Source organism: Hippopotamus amphibius, chromosome 15 (genome assembly GCF_030028045.1).
Source record: "Hippopotamus amphibius kiboko isolate mHipAmp2 chromosome 15, mHipAmp2.hap2, whole genome shotgun sequence".
Taxonomy (NCBI): Eukaryota; Metazoa; Chordata; class Mammalia; order Artiodactyla; family Hippopotamidae; genus Hippopotamus; species Hippopotamus amphibius.
The window spans coordinates 14,956,911-14,982,826 of NC_080200.1; the positions used below are offsets into that span (position 1 = coordinate 14,956,911).

The 25,916-nt window shown below is 54.4% G+C and overlaps 3 protein-coding genes across 18 annotated transcripts; 2 read left to right on the plus strand and 1 right to left on the minus strand.

The window, feature by feature from the left end:
- The first annotated feature begins 3,728 nt into the window (after positions 1 to 3,728).
- Positions 3,729 to 5,778, plus strand: NR2C2AP (nuclear receptor 2C2 associated protein). Its single transcript, XM_057708727.1, has 5 exons — positions 3,729 to 4,147; positions 4,327 to 4,417; positions 4,613 to 4,718; positions 4,791 to 4,858; positions 5,114 to 5,778. The coding sequence occupies exons 1-5, from the start codon at positions 4,110 to 4,112 to the stop codon at positions 5,231 to 5,233; spliced, it is 423 nt and encodes a 140-aa protein (XP_057564710.1). The 5' UTR covers positions 3,729 to 4,109; the 3' UTR covers positions 5,234 to 5,778.
- Positions 5,297 to 10,460, minus strand: RFXANK (regulatory factor X associated ankyrin containing protein). 5 transcript variants are annotated; one of them, XM_057708714.1, is made up of 9 exons: positions 10,140 to 10,460; positions 9,446 to 9,640; positions 8,154 to 8,234; positions 7,948 to 8,013; positions 7,585 to 7,685; positions 7,280 to 7,405; positions 6,815 to 6,881; positions 6,324 to 6,404; positions 5,297 to 5,513 (listed from the first exon to the last, which is right to left on the minus strand). In XM_057708714.1, the coding sequence occupies exons 2-9, from the start codon at positions 9,630 to 9,632 to the stop codon at positions 5,443 to 5,445; spliced, it is 780 nt and encodes a 259-aa protein (XP_057564697.1). In that variant the 5' UTR covers positions 9,633 to 9,640; positions 10,140 to 10,460; the 3' UTR covers positions 5,297 to 5,442. The 5 variants fall into 5 exon arrangements, with proteins under 5 accessions (XP_057564697.1, XP_057564696.1, XP_057564694.1 ...); XM_057708713.1 differs by having other exon boundaries at positions 8,154 to 8,237; positions 10,140 to 10,328; XM_057708711.1 differs by having other exon boundaries at positions 8,154 to 8,237; positions 9,446 to 9,651; positions 10,139 to 10,328.
- On the plus strand, positions 7,556 to 25,270 carry BORCS8 (BLOC-1 related complex subunit 8). Of its 12 annotated transcripts, none has more exons than XM_057708725.1 (7): positions 7,556 to 7,677; positions 9,329 to 9,432; positions 14,129 to 14,241; positions 14,726 to 14,790; positions 18,017 to 18,127; positions 19,612 to 19,687; positions 21,251 to 23,616. In XM_057708725.1, the coding sequence occupies exons 1-6, from the start codon at positions 7,637 to 7,639 to the stop codon at positions 19,643 to 19,645; spliced, it is 468 nt and encodes a 155-aa protein (XP_057564708.1). In that variant the 5' UTR covers positions 7,556 to 7,636; the 3' UTR covers positions 19,646 to 19,687; positions 21,251 to 23,616. The 12 variants fall into 12 exon arrangements, 10 of the variants coding, with proteins under 10 accessions (XP_057564708.1, XP_057564706.1, XP_057564700.1 ...); XR_009049161.1 differs by lacking the exon at positions 7,556 to 7,677 and having other exon boundaries at positions 7,681 to 9,432; positions 21,251 to 21,378; positions 21,560 to 23,616; XR_009049162.1 differs by lacking the exon at positions 7,556 to 7,677 and having other exon boundaries at positions 7,681 to 9,432; positions 21,319 to 21,378; positions 21,560 to 23,616.
- The last annotated feature ends 646 nt before the right edge of the window (positions 25,271 to 25,916 follow it).

Below are 25,916 nucleotides of genomic sequence, written 5' to 3' on the forward strand. Positions count from 1 at the left end.
ACTCCGAACAGTGGTGTAACTCTGGGCCAGCTATTTCATCTTTCTGTGCCTCATTTCCCTGTTGAAAACAGGGATAATTAAGAGTAACCACCTTACAGGGCTGCTGGAAGAATGAAATGGGAAGTAAACACACAAGCTGGGAGCTATCATTCCACTACCCATTTTCCAGCTAGGAAAACTGAGGCTCAGGGAGACAGGGCCACCTGCTTGAGGTTGCAGAGTATGGGTAGGGCCCAAGTGGGAGCTCAGGTCTGTAGCTTCAGAACCAAGCTGATCCCCATCCTGACTCCCCCCACCCTTTCACTCCCCCCTCCACCCCACCCCCAGCCTCCCCTGGCTGGTGCCAGGGCTGAGCTTAGAGGGGCTGGCCAGGGGCCCAGGGGCAGGCTGTTGCTGGGGGCTTGAATGAGGCAACCTTGCCTGGGAATCTGCTGGGCTCAAAGAGCTATTTATAGGCCTGCACTGGGAATGGGCCAGCCGCCCCTCACCTCCATCCCAGAGTGCCCTCTCTGTCTCCCCCACACTGGGGCCTGGGCCAGGGGCTGCTGCGAGTAGGGGGAGGAAGCAGGGGAGGGAGCTGGTGAGCCAGAGCAGGAGCAAGGAGGCAGGACCCTCCAGGAGAGCTGGACATCTGGGGTGGACAGTGTCCCCCGAAGTGCCTCTCACACACCCAAGGTGACATACCGACAGGGCACCTGTAACCATATTCACGCCTGTCACATACAATGTCACCAACAACCGCTAATACAAAGTCATATCCCAGACACACAGTGACAGCACAGGCAGCTCAAAAAGAACCGTACCCAGCCAGGCTACATGTAAGTCACACTGGCCATGCACAAGTCATGCCTGTGGCACAACCAGACTCACAGCTGTGAGCCTGGCTGCACCCAGTCCCTTCCCACTCAAACACACCCATTGCTGTGCACACCCACTGAAACCTAGCCTTCCTGGCATTTGCCCCAGGTTGTTTATACCCTACTATGTTTACAGCCATGGGCATACCTACAGACAGCCAGCACCCAACCACGATCACTTGACACCAAGTCACCAAAACAGAGACAGTCCCTCAGGGGCCATACTCAAAGCATAGCCACTCATGCTTACCATGCAACACACCCATTCCTGGCCCGAGGTGTTCCCACGTGAGCTCAGCTCAGTCCCTTCATGCTTGGCCACCCCCTCTCACGCCTACTGTCATCTCCACTTACCACTTCCAGGCTCCCAGGCTTGCCCCCTGCCAGGACTGACAAGTCTAGTTGGAAACAAGTGAGCATCTGTTTACTCTGAGCTGGGCCTGTGATACCCATGCAGGTCCTGGTGGGTAAATCAGACCCAAACCTGCCCCATAGGAGGGCTGCCAGCCCTAGGGGACTCCATCACCCCCACCCCACAGACCCTCCAGGCTGGGGTCTTGGGGCAAACATTACACTTATTCCCCAGGGGGAACTGAGGCTCAAAGCAATCTGAGGGCTTTTCCCTGCCCTACTCTGGGATGACAAACTCATGGGAAGTGGGACCTGTTTTCTGCCATGAGTGTGGCTGCCTCCCCAGAGAGGGTCCCTGCTGACCCATTATTTGCTGTGTGACTTCAGCAAATCCCTGACCCTCTCTGAGCCTTCATTTCCTCTCCTGAAAAATACAGAACTCAGCTCAATGGAGCTGAGCTCAACTCAGCTCCAGAGTCAGACTGGGGTTTGCATCCCGGTTCCCCTGGGTGACCTTAGCTAAATGACTTCTATGCCTCAGTTTCCCTCAGTCAACCACAGTTACAGCTCCTGGCTCTTCCAGACCTCCCTCTGCCTCATCCCCTGGGGTGAGGGAGGAGGCAGTGCCTAGTCTCTTCTCACTGAGGCAAATGAATGGACCACTTTTGGCTGCCCTGCTGGGAGCTTAGAGTTGCTAATTCCCTGGAGAAACAGGAGGCCCTTTCATGCCCAGGCGCCGGTGGGGTGAGGAGGCGGGAAGAGGATACGAAGCTGGCTTTATCCCAGTGGGCAAGGTGGCTCCATGCCAAGACCAGGAGTGGCAAGGGGGGTCCTGGAGCCATGCACAGCCTCCCTGGGGGACCTTGGCCGCCAAGTGGCTGAGTGGCCGCATCCTCAGCTGTAAAACGGGAGTGACAGAGATCAGCACAGCAGATTTAATAATCCAATGGATGGAAATAAACAGGGCTTCAAGTTAAACACAGGATAGGCTCTCAACAAATGTCAGCTACTGTTGTGTGTCAGCCTGAAGAGCCCACTGAATTCTCCAGCAGTCCTATAAATAGATTTCTCTCCATTTCACAGATGAGGAAACTGAGGCTCAGAGAGGTCAATATGTTTGTCCAAGATCACACAGCCAATGAGCGAGTGGTCCAACTGGGATTTGAACTGGATCTGGGCCCTCCAGGGTCCATGCTATTCCTAAATTCCTCTAGGGGTAGGGAGGTGTTTTTTGATGCTCCCCAGCCCCGGCCCTGAGCCCAGGTCTGGATGGCACCAGGCCATGACTGAATGCAGGAAGTCCTGGCAGGCAGGGGCTAATGGGGCGGCCCTTCCGCTGATGTCCCAGTTTCCCAGCCAGCCCCCACCCCTGATGTGGACTTGGGCAGACACTAGTAGGATGCCAAGAGGACCATTCCCCTAGTCCTTGAAGAAAGGGGCTGGATCCCAGACCATTCAGTTAAAGCCAGGAACTGCAGCCTCCTGCCAGTGGCTGCTCTGTTTCAGAACCCTCCATTCATGCAGCTTGGATGGTGTACCGCCCTTTCTCAAACACCTTCTGTGACTGCTTTAGGCCCAGCAGGATCTGGCTCCACATATTTTATTCAAATTCATGGTCTTTCACCCAACTAGGCCTTTGCTTATGCTGTTCACCCTGCCTGCCCCCCTACTCCCCAATTTTTCTCACCCTGGTGAATTCCTGCTCACCTATTAAGGTGCAGGCACAACATCCCCTCTCCCAGGAAGCCCTCCCTCCAGGTAGACCCTCTGCTTCCCTAGCCCTATCTCTCCCCCTGGCTCAGCCCTGGCCCAGCCCTGGCCCCATGGGGCTGGGCATGTATGTATCAAATTCTGTATTCTCCAGATTGGGAGATCTTCAGATATAGGGCTGGAACTGAGGCCCCTCACCGTCCGCAGCATCACTCAGCACAGGACTGGGCAGTAGGGAGTGGCAGAAGTTGTTTAGTGAATTAGAGAACCAAACCTTTAGCCATGTATCTGAGGCTTTGTATGATCCAGTTTGGCAAACTCCTCTTCATTCTTCAAAACCCACCTCACATTACCCCTCCTCCAAGAAACCTGTCCCAGGCAGGTTTTACTGAGAAGACAGATTTGGAACACACGAGGCTGATAAAGACTCCCAGTACAGTATTAGCACCATCGTAGCCTCTTCCTCAACTTTTCCTTTGGCCTCTGGGAGGCAGATAGTGAAGTGCAGGGGTTCCCAGGCTGCAACTGCAAATTAGGGAATGAATTCGGCAAACTTCATTCTGCTGGTAGGAAGACATCATTATAAGTCTCTCGGACACCAAAACTAGGGCTCTATACCCGTGGGCACCAAAGGACGCGCCCCGAACACAGTAGGCACACAATTGCTTTAGATGCCAGCCTTTTTCCTCCAGCTCCGACCGACACGCAATCACTGGACCGCGGCCCTTTAAGAGGCACGCTCTGAGGGGGCGGGGCTCAAGTTAAACCGCGCCCCGGGAGCGAGGGCTGGGAGGGCCTGAGTCCCTCTGCGCCTGCGCGGCGTCCACGCGGTTCCGGGTCTTGCTGTAGTCGCCCTAGGCTGTCCGCAGGGAAACTGAGGCTCCGAGAGGGAGCGAGTGCTCTCGAAACCAACAGGAAACCTGTTTCCCTTCCTTGGACCTACTTGGAAAGGCTTGGCCTCGGGTCTTTGGCAGTGCCCTCGCAACTCCAAATTTTTCCAGTTCGGGGGTGGTCAAGGCGAGTTTTAGGACTGAAGTGACGAGGCAGTGACTGTCCTTGTGCCGTGCTACAGGTGACCACAGGTGACGACGTGAGGACTCTGAGGCGTGAACATAGGTCACGCTTTGGCGGCCGGGATTCGAACCCGGACCGAGCCCAGCTCTGAGACTTTCCAGGCCTCGTGGAGCCGAGATGACCCACTCTCTGGTTTGTCCAGAGACCGTGAGCAGGTGAGAGCCCCAGGCGGGGATGCGGCTGTGAACCGGGGCGGGCAGTAGCGGAGGGGCCCTTGGCCTGTGGTGTAGTCCCTTCCTAGTGGACAGAAATGGGGGAACTGGTGGCGAGGGAGGGGCGGGCCCTCGACGCAGGGCTCAGCACCTCTCCACGCCCTGATTCTGGTTGCCTCTAGGGTGAGTTCGGTGCTGAATCGTGACACCCGGCAGTTCGGAAAGAAGCACCTGTTCGACCAGAACGAGGAGACGTGCTGGAACTCAGACCAGGTAAGGCACTCTCTCCCTGGACCCTCCAACCCTAGCGTGAATCAGAATCAGGGGTCTGGGGCGCCCTGAGAATTTGGGGGCACGCCAGCTGGGCAATCAGGTTGGCCAGGGACGGAACCCGTGCTCCCCACCCACCGTGGACTCTGTGAATGAGAAAGGCATAGCACGGACCTCTGTTTCTCTGTCTGCTTCCAGGGCCCCTCCCAGTGGGTAATACTGGAGTTTCCCCAGCGCATCTGTGTCTCCCAGCTGCAGATCCAGTTCCAGGGGGGCTTTTCCAGTCGCCAGGGCCACCTCGAAGGTACTGGAAGGCCCTGGAAGGTAGGGGATTAGAAGGGGCACTCTGGCCTCACTGCCCCTTTCTCTGTTGCAGGCTCTCAGGGGAGTGAGGCTCTTAGCAAGATTGTGGACTTTTATCCTGAGGACAACAACTCACTTCAGATATCCTGCCCCAGCCTCTGGGTGGGGTGGTCTGTGCCTCTGAAAGCTGGGGGCCCTGGCATGTGAATGTTGAGCAAGTGGGCTCCAGGTCTCCACTGTTTCACCTGTAAAATGGACTGATGATAAACTGTTCTGTGTGAGAGTTTCAGAGGGACCCACAGTGTGCCTGGTCACCCAGCACATCTGTAGAATCTGAGCTGGGGCTGGCGGGTGGGAAAAGATAAGGCATCTCTTTCCCTTGACTGCCCTGCTTACACCTTCTCTGTGCCACCTGCTGAGGTGGACCGGCTGAAAGTGACGTTTGAGGATGCCACTGATTTCTTTGGCCGAGTGGTCATCTACCATCTGCGGGTACTAGGGGAGAAGAAGGCTTGAGGCCGTTGGGTGGCTGCCTCCTCCAGGAAGTCCTCCAGGAAGCACAGTGAAGTCCTTCAAGTACTGCACAGAAGGTTTATTGGTTCCTCTTGGAAAGGGCCCCCTCCCACCGTCTGTCCAGGAGCTGCCTTTGAAGCCAGTTCTGGGTTCCCCCAGCTCTGGGTTGACCATTGTGTTCCCTGAGTGTCTGAGTCCCTGACAGACGGTGTTCACTCGGGGTCAGCGGGCACCAGGTTGCTCTGGAAGAGTTTAAGGATGTGGTTCTCGATCACCTGTTGCACTGGAAACAGAACAGGGAAAAAAGTGGGCCATGAACTGAACAGCGGCTGCAGAGGCCCATCTGTACCTTCTCCTCAAGGTACAAATAGGGGCCTCAGCCCTGGGGCCTGGATGGAGGACCCATTTCACACACAGCGAAATCCAGGTCCTTGCCAGAGCACAGCTGGGAAGACACAGGCCCCCCTCCTAGGAACCACAATTTCCCCTAAGTTTGTAAAATGCATTTTTGGAGGCTTTTTAGAGTTATAAAAATACTCCTTACCAAACAAAATTGGCAAATTGGGACTTTTATGAAAAGATGAGAGGGACTGTGAGGAATTACTTGTCTCAAATGGAATAAAACTCCTTCAAGGAGGGAGTGGGATATTTCCCACACCCCCCATGCCCGCAGGGGTCGGTTCTGTTAGGATCCCATTTTCTGAAATGGGGAGTCAAACTGGGGTCTGCCTACAGCCCCTACTCACACCCACCTCTTGCCATGGAGGGGGTTGGCCTCCATGGCCACGTGCACTGTGGCCCTCTTGATATCCTCACCCTGTCAGGGCCTCCGTTGGGCCTCTCAGTGCCTACCTGTCCCCCCACTACGGCCCTTGTCACTGATAGACATCAGCCTCCTGCCCTGGCACAGAGGGAGCCCCGAGAGCTGGGGCTAACACGTGCCCAGGCCAAGTCCACAGTGGCATTTGATGTTTGCTAATGTGAACACTTTCGCTGCTAGTATCTGACATCCAAGAGGGATGTCCCGTGTACCCCTCTGCAGGTTACCCCACCTACAGCACCCTGTCACTGGCTCCGTGTGCCTCAAGCTGACCTTTCCGATATCCCAGGGCCACGGCGAGGTCCATTGGGGTGTAGCCAGAGTCTGCCTCAGTGGTGAGATCAGCTCCTCGGGCTGCAAAGCAGAGCAGATGCTGCAGAGCGGGCTGGACCTGGGGACCGGGAGCCCAGGTGGGGCATGGAGATTCGGGAGGTCCAGTGATGACCCACAGTGCAGCCACAGGTCTGCTGGTTGTTGTGTGGCCTTGGACAAGAGCCTGACCTCTCTGATAAATGTGGCCAATAGAATCTCCACCTCCAGGGTCTCTGAGGCACGCAGGGTGTGGGTTCTCATCCCAATTGGCCAGACCCCTGTGCTATTCCTACCACCTCCTGTCCCCACATCAATCCTCTGGGAAAAGCAGGCAGTGACCACCCATCCCAAGAGCTCTTCAAGCAGAGCTCAGACCCTTCTTGGCCCTCAGGATTCATGCAGGGCTAACTGGAGTTCTGGGGCCCCTCAGGCCAGCCTGTACTCCCACTCACCCAGCAAGGCCTCCACGCACTTCACGTGGTTCCCGCGCACGGCGTACAGAAGTGGTGTCCCTCCATTCTGTCAGGGACAGGGGTAGAAGGCAACCAACACTATCTTTTCCAGGTTCTCATGACACCCCACACCCTCCAATTTAATGTGGTTCCTCCTCCTGCTTGTCACTTGGCCCATCTATCTTCTCCTATGGGTCTCAGCTTAGATGCCCCTCCTTCCAGGAAGCCTGCCCTGACTTCTCTTGGCTCTACAGGTGGCCTCTGGGCTTCTGCAGCTAGGTCTCTGTGTACCTGCCAACACAGTGTTATTCACTACATCTGAGCTGTTGATGTGTCAGCTAACCCCACCCTCCTAAAAAACTGGGAGCTCTGTGAAGCTCGGGGATGGGTCTGTCTTGGGTTCTTAGCACCCAGAATAGGCCTGGTACCCTGTGAGGTGCCCAGGGCCAGTGGGTGGCACCTCACCCAGTCATAGATGTTGATGTCCACATCACGCTCCAGCAGCAACCCCACGATGTCCGTGTAGCCACCCGTGCTGGCCAGTGACAGGGCACTCTCCCGCTCCTTGGCCAGGATGTGGGGGTCGGCACCCTGGGGGGAACGGAGGGGGCAGTGACAGAAGGGGGGGCAAAGGCAGGGGTGGGGTCATCCCCTGCAATCCTGGGGACCCCGTGTCAGCTCCATCTTACAGACACGGCACCAGCAGACTCAGCTGAGACCCTGGCCCGCCCTCGAGTCCCCAGGAAGCCCCCAGCCGGGCTGGGACGCACCCACTCGAGCAAGAAGCGGACGGTCTCGATCTCTCCAAAGGCGGAGGCCCAGATGAGGGGAGTGAAGCCTCGCTCGTCCGGCTTGTTGATGAGGTTGTCGCCTGGCAGGAGGGGGGTGGTACCACTGGGATGCACCCCTGCCCACTCTCCCCAGCGCTGCGGAATTGGGGGCGGGGCGGGCGGCTGGGGTCAGATGTGGGGCGGGGAAGCACACGTGGATGCACACACATAGAGATGCTCAGACAGACAGACAGACATGGGTACACGTGTGGAGACTCAGGTCACGTCGGCAGCCACATGCACACGCCAGCACGTGAGGTCACACAGGCACGGACACACCGGCGCAGGAGTGTGGGCACACACCTTTCCTCAGGTGCTCCTTCAGCTGGCTCAGCTCCCCCTGGGCCGCGAGCTGGTGGATGGACAGGGCTGGGGGCCAGGGAGAGGCAGAGTCCTCACCTGTCCCATCTGTGCTCCACGCCCCTGTTTACTCCCTGTCCAAAGTTGCTCCTCTCAGCCCCTGCCAGCCCGCTACTTCTTTCCCCCTTGGGGATGGGGCTCCCACTCACAGTCCAAGGTGGCCGGCAGGGCTGACACCTCATTCCCCCGCTGCCGGTTGGTGAGGGTCGTGGAGTGCTTTAGGGAGCTGCCTGCTGGGAGAGAGAAAGGGCCTCCGTTTCTCCTCAGCACGCCTTGGGCTTCAGGCCAGACGCTGGGGGCTTGGAACTACCAGAGACAGTGCCTGGCTCCACTACCCACTCACTCCACCCTCCCAGGTGCCCAGGGTGTGGATTTCTCATCCACCCCTGTGAGGTTCTGCACAAACGAGACAGTCCCTGCCCTCAAGGGGCCCATGCACAAGCCGGGGAGTCAGACAGAAACAGAGAAATAGAATGAAAGCTTAAGTTGAAATACGTGTTCAGGAGAAATGAAAAGTAGCTGCAAAGGGGTGGAAAGAAGGGAGGGCAGGGGGTGAGTCCCTTTTAGAGAAAGTGGTCAGGGAGGAGGTGACACCAGTTGAGAGCTTGGCCAGTTGAAGAAACCTGGGGAGAGGTGTGGGAAGAGCATTTCACACAGGGAATGGCAGGGACAAAGGCCCCAGAGGGACTGAGTTTAACACGTTCAAGGATTCCAGTCAAAAGAAACCCTTGGGTCCTCACTAAGTCAAAGAGAATTATCATCTGACGCAGCAGTTCCATTCCTAGATATCTACCCCAAAGAGGTGAAATCGTGTTCGGACAAACACCTGTCCATGCACGTTCACAGCAGCACTGTTCAGTCACTGAGAGGGAAACAACCCAAATGTCCATCAATGCATAAATGAATGAACTAAATGTGGTCCAGCCCTACCATGGAATATCTTTCAGCTATAAAAGGGATGAAGCACTGACACACCATACAATGTGGATGAACCGTGAAAACAGCTTGCTGAGTTAAAGAAGCCAGAACGGGAAAGGCCACATGTTATGTGAACCCATTTATATGAAATGTCCAGAACAGGAAAATCCATAGATACAGGAAGCTGATTTTTGCTTGCCAGGGGCTGGAGGGGGGGAATGGGGAATGACTGCTAATGGGCCTGGGGTTTCCTTTGGCAGTGATGGAAATGTTCTAGAACTACAAAGAGGTGGAAGTTATATACCGCTGTGAATGTACTTACTGCCACTGAACTGTAAGCAATTCTGGTTAAAATGGTAACTTTTATGTTATGTGGGCTTTACCACAATTTTAAAAAAAAGCACAGGGTGGAGATGGAAGACACATCCAAGGTGAAGGGACACAAAGACAGAAGTCCCATCTTGGGCCTGACATTCCACCATTCTTGCATCCCAGAAGCAGGAGTCCAGGGTAAGTATCCTACCTTGAGGTGAGGAGGTACCAGCATCTGGTTCAGGATTCCCAGGCTCTGGGGTGCAGGGGAAGAGACTGAGGACCACAGTGTCTGAGCCGTCAAGGGCCTCGTCCCTGGGGTCTTCAGGGTCCCCGAATTCTGGGGTAGAAGGCTGCTGGGTCAGGCTGAGATCCTCTACAGGCTGGGTGGGCTCCATGGGGGAAGCTCGTGGAAGGCCAAATGGGGAGAGAAGGCAATAATTATCAACTCATTAAGTAGACACTGACTGCATACCCAGCCTTACACAGTGAGAGTGGGTAAACTCAGACTCAGCCAGGAAATTAAAACCAGAGTGCAACTGCTTCTCAGGCCCACTCCTCCCTACCACTGGCGCACATACAATATGCGTTGCTTAAAAGCCCTGGCTCTGGGGTCAGCCGTCTGGGTTTGAATGCCTCCACTTAGAGGCTGTGAAAACTTGGGCACATGACTTAATTTCTCTAAGCCTCAGTTTCTTCATTAATAAAATGGGGAAATGAGACTTAAAAAAAAATCATGTCTGTAAATATATGAGCAGGAGGCCTGATACACGGGCAGATCTTAATAAACGTTCGCTCTGTTTTTTTGGGGGGGAGGTATCCCTAGAATGAGTGAGAGCTCAACAAAGATGTGATTGGTTGCATCCCACCCGCCCCTCCCAAGCCAATCCAGGAGGTCCACTCACCTCCAACAAGCCTCCTCTGTCACCCCACGCCGCAAGCCCGGGTCCCCCCAAACTTGGGGGCCCAACTCACAAACTCTGCTCTTCCAATTGATGTAATGGGTAGCAAGATGGAGCCTGGACCCTCTGCGCCCTGGCTGCTTCTGCCGGGACAGAGAGCAACTTGATACGCGACCGCTACCCCCACCCCGGAGTTCCTCAATGCGCCTGCGCACCCCGCCCCCCAAAAGTGCGGAAGGGCTGGAACTGTAGGAACTGTTTCTGGCCCTTTAAGCCTTGGGGAGGGGCGTGGCTTCCGCTGGGGCGCGAGCTAGGCAATCGCGCCTATGCTTTTTCGTCCGGCTGAAAGGGAGGGAGCCTAGTAGGAACGCGAGGGGTGGGCGGGGCCTTAGAGGGCCCTGAAGCGTTCACTGACCCTGTCCTCCCTCACCCCCCCACAGCCCCGCCCACAGGTTTCTCTAGACCGAGCCAATCGGCTCCACATTCGGACAGACGCGCCGGGCTTTCTCCAGGAGGGAGGGAAGTAGGCAGGGCGTCGGGGACTTAAAGGAGCGATACTACTCCCGACCCCGTCCATAACAATGTCTCCTATGCGCTCCTGGGGGCTCAGGAGCATGTGCAGGGATTTGGTGGCAGCACGGGGGCACAAGAAGGGAGTTTATACAGCCCGAAGTGGGCAGTGTGTGGCATACTCCCGCAATTTGTCTGCCCCCGGAAAAGGGGTTGGGTAAAGGATGATGCCCTTGCCCCTACCCCGCCTGAGCGTCCCTCCTGGAACTTCAAGGGGTTTCCAGCCCCTCTTTACCCACCTCCCGATTGCCTCTTTCACGGCCCTCCTCCTGTCGGGGTAGACGAAGGATCGAGGAGGGCAGGCCAATTAGTGCCGGAACTGGAAAAGTGTCGCCACCAGTTTCGCAGGGAAGGTTTAGGCAGTTGTCTCGACTTCCGGACTTCCGGTTCCGGTCCTCGGAATAGGGCAGCAGCCGCTATGGAGGAACCCGAGATGCAGCTCAAGGGGAAGAAAGGTGGTGTTGGGCCCCGGGCGGGGCGGAGGGGTCAGGACCTCGCAGAACAGCGCTTGACTGGGAGCGGGAGGGGGCCAGGGGCACGGAGGGAGCGTTTGGGAACTGTGATTGAACTGCCACGGAATCGCGGCTCGGCCGCTGACTAGTTTTGAAACCTTTAGAAAATCTCTGTGCCTCGGTTTTGTCATCTGTAGAATGGGGAGTATAATAGTCTCCTTACCTCCCCACACAGAATATTTGTGAGAATTCAGTAACGTGAGATTTGTAAAGCATTGAAAGAGCGCTTGGGGCGTGGCAGTTGCTGTGTGTATTGTTGCCTTTGTATTTACGTATTTGCTTACGTTTCCCTCGATTTATAAAATATTTGTAAATCACAGTTACAAGTTACAAAATGCTACAAGCTATTTTTAAAGTATAAATGTCTTTGTTACTTTATTATATACGTTTACTAGTTAATTTTTTTCCTACACATTTATTTGTTTATAGTTTTTTTGTGTTTTGTTTGTTTTTTGGTTTTTTTGGCCTCGCTAGGCAGCTTGCGGGATCTCCGTTTCCCCACCAGGGATCGAACCCCTGGTCACAGCAGTGAAAGCCCGCATTCCTAACCACTAAGCCAACAGGCAACTCCCACTAGTTAATTATTTAGAAGTCACAGGTACATTTAATTCCACATCCTTAATAACAGCACTGTGAAGTGTAAGCTGTTACCTACTGTGCTCATTTTCAAAATGAGGAGGCCTAAGAAGGTAAGACGACACGTAGTTTGGAGGTGGCAGGCTGGGCTCTGCCTGAGTCAGGGCACAGTGGTGAGCTGGACGGACCCAAACTAGACAGACTCGTGCACATCCTCCCTTGACTCCCAGACACACATGGGTTCTCTCCCTCACCAGCTACACTGCCCCGGGCAAGAGCGTGGGGTCCAACTCTGTAGCAAAGTTTGAGGTGGGTACTGCTATCATTCCATTTTTGCACATGAGGAAACAGGCTCAGAGAAGCCCCTGCCCTCACAAATCAAATTTTAGGTAAACATGTAACCTAATAAAGAATCAGAATTTTTACACCTGAAACTAACACAACATTGTAAGTCAACTATACTCCAATATAAAATTTTTTAAAAAATGAGAATTTAAGTATACGGGAAATTAACAAAGTGCTGAGGTTGAGAGTGAGGCTGAAGGGACATCTGATTAAAGCTTGGTGGTCAGGGAAGGCCTTCCCCAGGAGGTGACATTTGAGCTGAGACATGAGGGATGAAGAAAAATGGGGGTGTGGCAGGGAATGTCAGTGGCGGGATCAACAGGTACAAAGGCCTCAAGGTGGCAAAGTGTTCAGAGCTCTGCTGCAATACAGTTGCTACTGGTCACAGTACTTATGCATATTTAAATTAATTACAATTAGGTAAAATTTTAAATTCAGTTTCTGAGTCACATCAGTCACATTTCAAGCACTCAGTAGCCATATGTGACTAGTGACTACCATATTGGACAGTATAAACTTTTTTTAAAAGTATTTATTTATTTATTTATTGGCTGTGTTGGGTCTTCGTTGTTGCATGCAGGCTTTCTCTAGTTGCGGAGAGTGGGGGTTCCTGTTTGTTCCAGTGAGCAGGCTTCTCTTTGTGGTGGCTTCTCTTGTTGCAGAGCACAGGCTCTAGGTGCACAGGCTTCAGTAGTTGTGGCATGCAGGCTCAGTAGTTGTGGCGCTTGGGCTTAGTTGCTCCAGGGCATGTGGAATCTTCCTGGACCAGGGCTCGAACCCGTGTCCCCTGCATTGGCAGGCAGATTCTTAACCACTGTGCCACTAGGGAAGTCCCTGGGCGGTATAGATTATAGAACCTTTCCATCATTGCAGAAAGTTCTTTTCGACAGTGCTGAGAGTGTCCAAGGACCAGCCAGGAGGCCATTGTGCCTGGAGCGGAGGGTGAGGAGGGCAGAGAGGGGGTAACAGCAGATAGAACATACAGGACCTTTTGGGCCATGTTAAGGAAGGCAGATTTAATTCTCTGGCTGACAGGAGTCATAGGAGTGTTTCAACCAAGGGAGAGACATGTCTGATACATTCATCAGGAGCTCAAGCCATCTGTTTTGTGGGGATTGGATTGTTGGCAGGAGGGAGAGCAGGGAGACCAGGGAGCCGTTGAGTTTGGCATCTAGGTGGGAGATGGCTATGCCTGGACCAGGGAGGGCAGGACAGTGTTAAGAATGGGTGAGTTCTGGGCTTTGTTTTGCCACTGAACAGGCAGGATCTGCTCATTGATGGGGTAGGAAGGGCAGGGACAGCCTGCTGGCTGCTGTTTGTTGAAGCAGACCCTGGGCTGAGGATTTGTGTGTAATTAACTTACCAAGAGAACCCCACAGGAAGGGGGGGGACATAGGATGGGGCCGGGGAGGAGGCGGAGCAAGGAGCGACCTCAGGTAAAATCCTGCAGAAGGAAGCCACAATCTGTTCCTACAGTTGTTCTGACACACAGCACAGGACATGGGTGGTCAGTCCTACCCCTTGGTGATCAGTCATGGCTGAGAACCAGCCACCCATGTAAACTTCCAGGCACTTTTGGGTCCAGTAACCAGTGGGTATCCAAAGAAGAATCTTGGATTTTGTCCCTGGGGTTAAAGGAATGTGAATGGATCTGAGCAGGTGGCAGCAGTGCCCACTACAAGTGGGTTTGGAAAGGGAAAGATCATAAATTCACATGTTAATAATTCCACACGATAATGTCATCAAGATTGAGGCTCTTCTGTGACTCCCGGAGGGAGTTGTTCAGCCCTGCTGTGACCATCTCCTGCAACCCATTACCGGGGCCACAGGTGCCCTAGCTGCTGGGAGGGACACCGGACACTCCTTTCTACTCTGGCTGGACTCATGGGTTGAGCAACCAGGAGTCTGACGCTTTCTCTCCTTGACCCCCTTTCCACCCTAACCCCCCTACCCCCACCCAACTTTGCCCACTGTCGATCCTGGACCCAGTCACGGACAAGTTCACCGAGAGTGTCTACGTCCTGGCCAATGAGCCGTCCGTGGCCCTGTACCGGCTGCAGGAGCATGTGCGCCGCTCTCTGCCCGAGCTGGCCCAGCATAAGGTGAGACCCCCGCCACCGTGCCCCAGCCACCCACCTCTCCCAGGGTCTGCACCTGTGAACTGGAGCCTGTTGCGTGCAGCAGTGGCTGTTGGTGCAGGAGTTAAGGCTGGGACACCAGTGAGGAGGCACATGGTCCCCAACCCAGGTTGGGGCTGGATGGACAGATATGGGGCACATTTGATAGACGGGGACAGCAGGGTCTGTATTAGTTGTGACCGGTGTGGTGAGAAGGAGGCAGCTGTACGAGGACCAGGGGAAGGATGTGCCAGGCAGAGGAAACAGTCTGCACGAAGGCCCTGAGCCATAGTCGCCACGTGTTCACAGCCCAGACTGATGGGGGGTGGGAGTTGCAGGAGGAAAGATTGGGGCTGGAGGGCGCCGGTCTCTACAGCCATGGTGATTGGTATTCGGGTGCTCCATCCCCAGAGAGCTGGGAGGATGGAGGTAGCAGCCGGCCCTGCTGACAGCCCCCTACCCCCCACAGGCTGACATGCAGCGGTGGGAGGAGCAGAGCCAGGGAGCCATCTACACAGTGGAGTACGCCTGCAGGTGAGCGCCTCAGCCCCCCCACTGCCAGGCCTGCCCTACTATGCCCCAGGCATTCAGGGGCATCTCAGCCAGCTGCCCGGTGAGCCCTGCCCTGCCGAACCCACCTGAGCAGGGACATGTGGATCTGGACTCACCTGGCCACAGGGTAAAGTTCCAGCCCATACCTGTGCTTCTCACTATTTGACCGTGTGTGTCTTGAGCAGGCTTCTTCCCTGCCCTCGGCCCCTCCTCATCTGTCACAGGAGGAGGTGTTAAGGACTCCGGGAGGTGTCTCGAGGGACCAATGTTTCCCACCCACAGTCAGGGCCACAGACTGGCTGGTGGGGTGGATGGCAGCTGGAGGGGAGGGCCAAAACACGAATATGACTATTTATTTTTAAATTTTTATTTCATTCTGGTTTTTTACATTGTGGTAAGATGCACATATAAAATTTATCACCTTAACCATTTTTAAGTGTACAGCTCAGTAGTATTAAATACATTCATAATACTGTGCAACTACCCCCACCATCCGTCTCCAGAATTCTTTTTATTTTGCAGAACTGAAACTCTGTCCCCATAAACACTAACTACCCATCCACCCCATATTCCTGGCACCCACCATTCTGCTTTCTGTCTAAGAGTCTGACTATTCTAAGGACCTCACATAAGTGGAATCACACAGTATTTGTCTTTTTGTGACTGTCTTCTTTCACTTAGTGTAATGTCTTCAAGGTTCATCCATGTTGTAGCCTGTATCAGAATTTCCTTCCTTTTTTAGGACCGAATAATATTCCATTGTATGGATGGAGCACATTTTATCCATTTATTCATTCATTTGTTGATGGACATTTGGGTTGCTTCCATGTGCTGGCTACTATTGAATAAAGCTGCTATGACCATGGGTATACCTTTTATTATTTTTGTTTGTTTGTTTACCTTTCTCTAAATATTCAGATTTTTTTCTTAACCCCAGTGAAAGATGTGCCTGAGAATAGAAAGCAGGAGTTGGTGTTTCTCTCCATTATTGCAGCTTTGCCAGCCTGGCCTCCTGTGCTTCTGTTGGTTCCCCATGACTGAATTTCATGCCCTGGCTTTTTCCTTTTGCTTTGGGAGTTTAGTGACTTTACTTGGGAGTACTGTGTGCCCCTGGCGTGGGCTGTGGATTGTTTTGGTGGGGGCCAGACGCTCCCCAGCAGTTCTCTGTGGCACCGTGGGGTTTCCCTGCTTGTTTCTGTTGTGTGGTCCAAGGTTCCTTGACAGGAAGTCTTGCCACCAGGGGCACTGAGCCAAGTTCTGCCATCACCAGCCTTAACCCGCCTGCTGGGACAAGTGAGTGACCCAGACAGATGGCATCTTCCTGAGGATGGTGGTCACAGACACTCTCCTTCGCTCCAGGAAGAGTAGAAAAGAAATGGGAGTTTTTCTACAGCTGCTGAATGGCTCCTGGACAGCCAAGAGTTCATCAGAAAGGTCCAGGTTCAAGGAACAAGTCAAAGTCTGTACTTTCTCCCAGTTCCTCTAGCCATGCTGTCCAGTGCAGGAGCCCAGATCCCAGGTGGCTGTTTACACTTAAATTTTAATGAAATCAAATGAAAGATTCAGCTCCTCAGTCTCATGAGCCACATTGCAGTTGCTTAGCAGCCATCTCAGTGGATAAAGAACGTGTCCATCATGTTCCAGAATGTTCCACTGGACTGCCCTAGGCCAGGCAGGGGGCCAGTCTTCTCTGAGCCCTTCTCTTTAGTGAGATGTGAATTTCTCTAATGTTGAAAGACTGTTTCCTTTATGGACATGAAAGTGCCCTTTTAGTTGTCGAAATGCTTTATATAGTGTTAACAGTTGGTGTAAAACTAAAAGGTATTAAATTGGTATATTGGTTGGGGTGAACTATTCAGCAGCGAGCTTGTGTTAGACAGCTTTTTATCGAGGTGGATCGACACTGGGAAAGCTGACTACACTTGGTGGTGTCAGATGAGGAAGTTAACAGAGTGCGGGGCAGCCAAGGCTCCCCTCTTTGATCTCATGCCTGTTTTCAAGCAGGTCCCTGACTGATAATAAATGGGAGTGATTTCTTTGTCTTTAATGGAAGGACTTTAAAACAACCCTTTTATTTATTTATTTTTGAAATTAATTTATTGGTTGCGCTCGGTCTTTGTTGCTGCATGCGGGCTTTCTCTAGTTGCGGCGAGCAGGGGCTACTCTTCGTTGCAGTGCACAGGCTTCTCTTTGCAGTGGCTTCTCTTGTTGCGGAGCATGGGCTCTAAGTGTGCAGCCTTCAGCAGTTGTGTCACGTGGGCTCAGTAGTTGTGGCTCACAGGCTCTAGAGCACAGGCTCAGTAGTTGTGGCGCATGGGCTTAGTTGCTGCAAGGCATGCGGGATCTTCCCAGACCAGGGATTGAACCTGTGTCCCCTGCATTGGCAGGAGGATTCTTAACCACCGCACCACCCATTTATTTTTACTGCAAGTGTTGTTGCACAGGCAACTTTCTGGTGTTAGCAAGGCCCCGAGTGTCTTGGTGAATATGTTCCTGTAGTGCTGTTGGAAGGGACATTTTTTTAAATGTATATATATATTTTTTTTAATTTTTATTTATTTATTTGGTTGCACTGGGTCTTAGTTGTAGCAGTCAGGCTCCTTAGTTGTGGCACGTGAGCTCCTTAGTTGAGGCATGCGGGCTCCTTAGTTGTGGCACACAAACTCTTAGTTGCCGCATGCACGTGGGAGCTAGTTCCCTGACCAGGGATTGAACCCTGCATTGGGAGCATGGAGTCTTAACCACTGTGCCATCAGAGAAGTCCCTGGAAGGGACATTTTCATTAGACATTCATCAGTGTAGCACCAACACCAGAGCTTAGCATAGCTTTGCGTAGTGCCTCTCTAACAGCAGTGAGTCTAAACTCACCTCTAGAGCTTTTCACAGTCCAGTTGACAAACTTCCTTCAGAGGCAGGAATAGATTACCTAAGAGGAGAGCAAGATATTTGTGAGGTCATCTTTGCATGCGTGTAGCTCCTTCAAAGCATTCGGTGGTCTAGCAGCTGTGGAGCGAAAGTTGCTTCTTGCCATCCAGTGCTCTGTTGCATAGGGAAATCTAAACTTTAAGCCCACAGTGAACCCTCAGGGAGGCACATGGAATCCTCTAGGTGCCTGATGAGCACCTGGCCTGCACAGGTATCCGCTGAGCTCTGCTTGGGGGGTGAAGAGAGCGTGGTGCTGCTGACTGGGTCCATCCTCCCATTTCAGCGCCGTGAAGAACCTTGTCGACAGCAGCGTCTACTTCCGCAGCGTGGAGGGTCTCCTCAAACAAGCCATCAGCATCCGGGACCACATGAATGCCACAGCCCAGGGCCACAGGTAGCTCCTGGGACCGCCCGTCCCTGCTGCTTTCAGCCTCCTTGCTGTAAGGACCTTCGCTGCTCAGCCAGGAACTGCCACTTCTCGCTCCTTAGACAACGCCCTTTCTTCATGTCACGGTGGCCAGTGACTTCCTCTCGTCCTTTGGCGTCTGTAGCGGGAGAGTTGTCACTCGGCACCCAGCTCCTGAGCTCTGCCGTGTGCCTGGCCCTGGGCTGAGGGCTGGGTACACAGCAGTGACAGACAGGTGTGCTCATGGCCTCACGGGGAGACACACAGCAACCAGGTAAACATGGAACAGACAAGAACATTTCAGACACGTGGAAGGAGGAAAAGGGCTGTGGGGGCCTCTCGAGGTGGCAGAGGTGCGTGCAGAGGCTTGAATGACATCCAGACAGAGATGGCCCGGGGTTGGTGTTCCAGGCGTGGCAGGGGCAGGGCAGAGGCCCTGGGCCTGATGAGCTGGGTGTTGGAGAAGCATCTGAGGCAGGTGTGGCTGCAGTGGGTGAGTGAAGAGGAGACAGGGTCAGGGAGGTTGTCAGGGGCCTCAAGGGAAGCAGGGAGGGCCCCCGAAGCTGAAAGAGGCTTTGAGCCGATGACCAGACGGTCTGAAAACGAGAAGTGCTTACAGTTCTTACGTACTGGGGAGAAAGTTTTTGGAGCAGTAGCTCTTTTTGTTTTTATTTTCATTATAACTTAATAAACATGCATTTGAACACATACGCACATGCTGTAAGCCGTCACTGGACCTTGAGATGTGTCTGGCTCCTGCACTGTGGGGTTCTGGTGTGCCTGTCCCCCACCAGGCATTTAGAAAGAAAAAAACCCTGTGTTGCTGCCTGTGACAACTGAGACACAAGAACTGTCAAAACCAAAAAAGCCTTAAAAACAAAAAACAACAACGAAAAACCAAAAAAAGCCTTGCAGATGTGTAAGAAGGGGTGTGCAGCAGCGACCTGCCCTCTGAGGATGGCGTGAGAGGGGTTCACGATGGTTCATTTGCACTAAGTAACCATCTGGCTCTGGCTGTTCTGCCTCAGGTGGGTGACAGCCATTGGGACTGGAGTTTACTGTGTCAAGCCTTGCACAGTGCCCTCCCCCACTACCCAGTACGGCCTCAGAAACCATAGCTTTTACTTTTAACTCAGTTTCCCAGGTGCTTCCAAAAGCCTTGCTTGTGCCTGCTGTCACGAAAATGCAACGTGCCTCTGAAAGACACCAGTAGCAGCTTCCGTTGTAGCTGCTCACCTGCTATTGCATCTCTTTGCAAGCCCCAGGGGTTTGAAGCTCTCAGTCTTCCATGAGCCCCAGCCATGACCTCTGAAGTGGGTGGCTGGTCCCACTTTTACAGAGGATGCCCTGAAGGCTCAGGCCAGGGGTCTTGGGGGACTGGAGCGTGACCCTGATGCACAATCCAGCCTAGCCAAGCAGGCCTCATGGCCTCTGACCTCAGCCTCATGGACGCTGCACATGTTTTATTCCAGCCCCGAGGAACCGCCCCCGCCCTCCTCAGCCTGATCCTGGAAGAGACTTGGAGGTGCTCTGGCTCCTCTGACCCAGGTCAGTGCCAAGTGGGGTGGTGAATCTCTCTGTGCTCCATGCTCCAAACTAACCCACCCTCACGGCATCCAAGAAGGGACGTGCTTGACTAACCACTCGGGTTTTCTCCCTGGGCTTGCAGGATGGTTTCATCCGTGGGAGGCTAGAGGGTGGGGTAACCTCTTGCCCTCTGCTGCTCAGGCCTGTTGTCAGCCCATCTCCCTTGTGCTCTCTGTCATCTTCCTGCCCTTTATCCAGGCCACAGGCCCTGTCCGGATCCCACAGGCCCCCCAAGACAGAGGAGGGCCCCCACCCTGCCACATGCCGCTGCCTGCTTTATCCACACACATTATCTTAGGCAGAGCCCAGCAAGGGCGGTTATCCATCCAGCTCTGGAATTCTCGTTCTACTGCTGACCTGCTGTGTGACCCTGAGCGAGCCCCTCCCCACTCTGGCCTCTGCTTTTCCCTTCTGTCCAAGTGCTTCATTAGGCGCAGCTGCATACAGTGATGTATATTGTAGTGGTCAGCTACTGCTACATGACAAACTATCCCAAAACTTAGTGGCGGATGACACCAATCATTTGCCTGCTTACAGTTCTGCAATTTGGGTCGGACTCAGCTGGGCAGTTTTGCTGGGCTCACCTGGTACTACTCATGGCTCATGTGGGAGCTGGATAGGGCCAGATGGTCAGAGGTAGCCTCACATCTGGCCCTTGAATAGTGCTGTCTGCTGCTGTGGGCGGCAGGGGGAGGTGGGTGTTTAGTTCTCTTCCACGTGGCCTTTCCAGCAGGACAGTCCAGGCTTCTCCTGGTTCTTGGGTGCCTGGTGTGCATGTGTTCATGCAGCCTTCCTTTGCTTCAGTTACAGGTGTCCCATTGGTCAAGGCCAGTCATGTGGCCAGGACCAGGACCAGATGGGAGAGGACTGCAGGAGGGCTTCAGTACTGGGAGGTGTGGTTGACCACCTGAGGAGAGCAAGGCACCAAGAAAGGCCGTGTCTTGTTATTCTGTGCTCATGCAGGGCAGACACAGGCAGACTGGAGGTGCCCAAGGGACTGACTGAGCAACTGCTTGTGCTCTCTGCTCTGGAGGCCTTCTCAGGGGGTCGGGGGAGGCATGGGTGGGGACAGGGCCCCCACAGCAGATAGAGCAGCAGCCCTGAGAGCCAGGACACAGCAGAGTACATGGGTGTGCTGTCAGTTCTTACCGGGCACCTGCTGTGTGCCAGGCTTCGCTCTGGGCGTAGGGGTGGTGAGCAATCCCACAGACTGTGGCATCGCTTGGGGGACATCTGGGAGGGCCTGGAGCAAGAGGGGCTACCAAGGGGGTCATCAACCCACCCCCCTTCCCCACCCAGTATTGCCCACCAGCCCTGGACCCACACCCCACCATCTCCCCCATTCTATCCCCTGTGCCCAGGTCCCTCTCGCCCTCTAGTCCCTCCACTGCTGTGCCCCTTCAGAACAAAATGCCCTGTGGCTCCTCCTGACCCCACCTCTGCCCTACAGACCCTGCTCTGCTCCTCGCCAGAACTGCCACCCCACTCCCCGCTCTCAGAGTCTCCACTCTCACTCTTCCCCAGACTGCACCCCGCCGAGGGTTGTAGGTGAGCTTCACAGGGTCAAGTCTTGGCCTCTCCTGCTTCTCCAGGCCCAGAGTCCTACACAGCCTCATTTTACAGAAGAGGAAACTGAGGCTCCGAGAGGCGAGGTAGGGTCACCACCTGTGACTGGAAATGCCAGGATTCACATCCAGACCCTCTAACTCCTAGCGCATCACCTCTTCCCTCAGCCCCGCCCAGGATCCTGCCTCAGATGCCACCTCATCAGGGCTACCCTGCAGCCCTGGGGGGTCTCTCAGACCGCCTTAACCCTCATCTCTTGCCTCCCAGCCCGACCAAAGCTGGGCCCTCAGACACAGCCTTGTGGGACTTGGCAGGGACGGAAGACCAAGCAAGTGTGGCCAGCGCGTTCCTCCTGCTCCAGCCTGGAGTCTCCGGGTCAGCCATGAATGTCCTGAGACAAGGCTTCACTGCCTCTGGATTCTTACCCACCCCCCACTGGCCATGGACATGGCCATGGCCCCTCAGACCTATAACTGCCACCATGACAGTCCTGATCGTGCACCTGCTGTGTGCCCAGATCCGTGCTGGGGGCTTCACAAGGGTCATCTTTCATCTTCAGATGGCCCTGTGACACAGGCAGATGTCACCCCAGATACAGATGGGAAAAGAGAGGCTCCAAGAGGTGGCATGATTTGTGTGAGATCACACAGAGAAGAGTAGACTTCAGCCTAGTTTGGTCCCAGCCCTGCTTCTGACATGCTGTGTGACATGGGTCTGGCGCTGACCCTCTCTGGTCCTACCTTTCTCCATCTCAACAAGGAAGGCTGGACTGGACCTTCTCTACAGGCTGAGGCAGACATTTGTGTACCTGCCTGCCTGGACTGCCTTCTGCCTCAAGCAGAAATGCCCACCCCAGGCTCACGCCGTATGGAGAAGCCATCCTAACTCCAGGGGTGGATGTGGGACCCTGGCCTGGCTAATCAGAATCCCCCTATCTCCCAGGTCATAGTGATTGGTTTGAGATGGGCATGTAATCCAATGAGAGGTCTTCCCTGAGGATTTTGCTGGAAAAGTGCAAAAAGTACCATCTTCCTTCTGGGGTTGGTGATGAAATGGGGTACCTGAGAACAATGCCTGGGGGCCTGGATCAAGCTGTACCTGACACTAGAAAATCTCAATTCTTCAGTTTCATGAGTCCCTAAAATTACTGTATTTGCCAAAATTTGCTTTGAGTCTGTTTCTGCTGACTTGAGACGAGCCCACACTGATGTGATCTCTGCGATTTCCAAGCCTGGGAGATCATGGCCCGTGGTTGTACACCTCCAAGGTTAGCTGCGTGCCAACACAGTGCCCAGCAAAATGTATCAGGAAGATCAGAATGGAGTTGTTGAGGGTACAGCTCGGGTGGGTCCAGGACCACTGCTCTGGGAGGATTCCCCCAGCTTGGCACAGAGAAGTGGTTGGGAGAGAGGGGTGGGCGAAGGCCAAGGGTACCTGTCTCCTAGAGGAGACACAGAGGATCCTGGTGGGGTATCAGGGCTGTAGAGGGGCCTGAGGACCTGGGAGGGGGTTCAGAGGTGCAGGAGGTATTGAGAAATAACTGCCTCCCACCACCAGGAAACAGGGTCAGCCCTCTCTCCTCTCCTAGGGTGTACTGGGGGCCTGTGTGCCACCATTCTGCCTTCCCTCTGCCCCAGCTCAGTTTGAGTGGAGGGAGGAGCCTCATGTTCACACTATTTTAGGCCCTGCCTGGTGTGTAGCCCCCACAAACTCATCTCCCACTCTTCACCCACTCTGCAGGCACCTCTCGTGCATGCCTCCTTCCACCATGCAGCCATTTATCCAGCAGACATTGACTGCTGTCTCTGAGCCAGGCTCTGCCTGGCCAGTGGATGCCCTGGTAAGTCAGAGAGACCAACCCTGGCCCCAGGTCTCAGACACACTGGACAGACAGGCAGCTAAGTGAGATAACTGCATGTATCCCAGGGACAGCTTTGGACGGGTCAGGCGCTGTGAGCTAGTGGGGGGCAGTCATGAGGTGCCCTAGACCTTTTGAGGGCTCCCTGTCACCCACAGCCCCTGAACACGACCTTAGCCAGCGACTAGTAGTCCTCTCAAAGAGGTCTGTGCCGGACTGTGGGTTGTCAGATCCCCCGCCACCGCAAGTCCTAGGGCTCACGGAGGTGCTGGTTAATTTGCGTTTTATTTGCATGGTCGGCTTGCCTTTCAGGCGTGGCGTACGTCGGTCCCCTGGCGGCCGCAAGGGGGCGCAAGAGGCAAAGCCTTGGCCGGGCACTCCGCCTCCAAGCGGTCATTGTCCGCAGTCTTGGCTGATCCTAGAGGGTGCATCGTGACCCTCCGCCCTTTTTCACTTTATACGTCCTTGCTCCTATTTTTCAGAAAGCGAACTAAGGCTCCGCAAGGCCAGATTACCCAGCAAGACCTCGCATCTGCCCCAACGCGCTGGCAGCCTTACCCCCTCCTGGGAATGAAGGGTGTGGGCATTCCTAAACCTGGCTCACTAAGACACTCAGAAATAGGTGGGCAGCCGGAGAGAGACAGGGAACTCCTCGTGCCCCGGGGCATTCAGGTAGAGAGCCTAGCGCTTCCCTGGGGGCACAGTGGTTAAGAATCTACCTGCCAATGCAGGGGACACCGGTTTGATCCCTGGGCTGGGAAGATCCCATTTGCCACGGAGCAACTAAGCCCGTGCACCACAACTGCTGAGCCCATGTGCTGCAACTACTGAAGCCTGCACGCCTACAGCCCGTGCTCCGCAACAAGAGAAGACCGCACACCACAACGAAGAGTAGCCCCCGCTCACCACAACTAGAGAAAGCCCTGCACAGCAACGAAGACCCAATGCAGCCTAAATAAATAAATAAATATATATATATATATTTAAAGTAGGGAGCCTAGCACCCATGAGGGTGGGGGTAACCTGGAAGGGCTCCCTGGGTAAAGTGTGGGAAGCGCCCCCTGCCCTCCTAGGCTCCTTCAAATCTGCAGATGGAGTAAAAGGAGTCCCAAGAGGGCAGTGATTTGCCTCTAGTTGGTCCACAGTGGTCAGGATGTGAATCAGACTTGAGTTTTGGCTTTTTGTCTTAGCCCCTGATCTGAGTCCTAGTTTTTGTTTCAGACCTGCTCTGCACTCTCAGAGGGTTCTGCCCCTGGGAAATCCTTTCCTGGCCCCTGCCTCATCCACCAGCAAGGCCTCTGGATGCCCCAAGATTGGTCTGCATGCCCCTACACTACTCAGACCCTCTCCAGGACTCTAGTTCTTCAAGAAACCCATGGAAACACCCCTTTTGTGCTACCACAACACATGGCCCAGCCCCAAGGAGATCTCAGGCTCTGGGAGACAGAGCTGGACACAGACATTTCTAAACCTCTGGGTCAGCGCTGAGGTGGCAGGAGGGATGGGGTGTCAGAACACCAAATGGGAGGGGGATAGGGGAGGCTTCTGGAGGAGGAGGGGGCATTGGAGGCTTACCTTGAAATGCTTCTCCCCACTCAGAGGAGAGACTTGTGTTGTCCCCACTTTTCACATGAGCAAACAGGCTCAGAGCGGTGAAGTGACTGGCCTGAGATCACACAGCGAGTGGGAGTTGGAGCTAGTATGGGAACCCAGGGTCCTCAAACCCTGAAGCTCTACCCACTGGACAACACTGTCCTTGCCATGGAGGATCCTTCAAAGGCTCCCCCTGCTGACATCCTGGGAGAGGATGTGGAGGAGGAAGACTTGGGGGAGCAGCTTCTACATCTCCTCACCTCACCCCTGTCTCCATCGTCCCCATCTTTCAGGCCCCTTTTCCAGATCTTCCCCTCTGGCCTTTTCCATTCCCTTCTTCCCCCAAATCTCCCTTTCAATCCCCAGTCTCTTACTCCAGCACCTAAGAGTGTCCCCTCATCTGAGAAGACTGAGGTCGTGATTCCTGACTGCCCCGGTGGGGGATGTGGGTCCACACGGGGTAACACAGCCAGTGATGGGGAGGGGTATAGGACAGAAAGAGGGGTAAAGGCAAAAAAGGAGTCATAGGAAACGGTGTGAATGATAGAAGATGGTATGGGCTGGAATGGGGAGGGCATTTGGGAACATGAGTGGTGGAAAGGGGACAACGTGGGAGGGGCAAGAACACAGGAGGGAGCCCTCGTGGTGGGAGGGGGCAAGAGGTGTGGGGCATAGTGGGCAGCCCCAGCTGGCTCAGCTCAGGCTGCTCCCAGAGCTGCTCCAGCTGCCGCCCTCACGTAACCAGAGCCTGCCTGTTGCATCAGAGGCAGGCGGGCGGTCTCGGGTAAACAGAGCGGCCCTCGAGGGGCCCAGGGCTCCCCAGCCACCTCCACACTCCCCAAGCCTTGTTCTGTGCCTTGGAGCGCAGGCAGAAGCCCCCAACGTGGCCTAGGCCCTGGTGTGTTCCTGGGACACCTCAGTGTCTGGTATTGGGCACTGAAGGGCGGCAAGGATGGGGTGGGAGAGGCAGGAACCTTGATCCCCACCTTTATGACACAGTGTGAACCCTAGTTTTTTTTGTCCAAAGAGACATCGGTGCCCAGACTAAGGGTCCAAACTGCCCATGTCACAGATGGGGAGACTGAGGTGTGGGGAGAGGCACATGCCTCCCAGGATCTCTGTTCCCTCCCTCAGTGTCCCGCACATACTAATATCTCCATATATTCCCCCCTG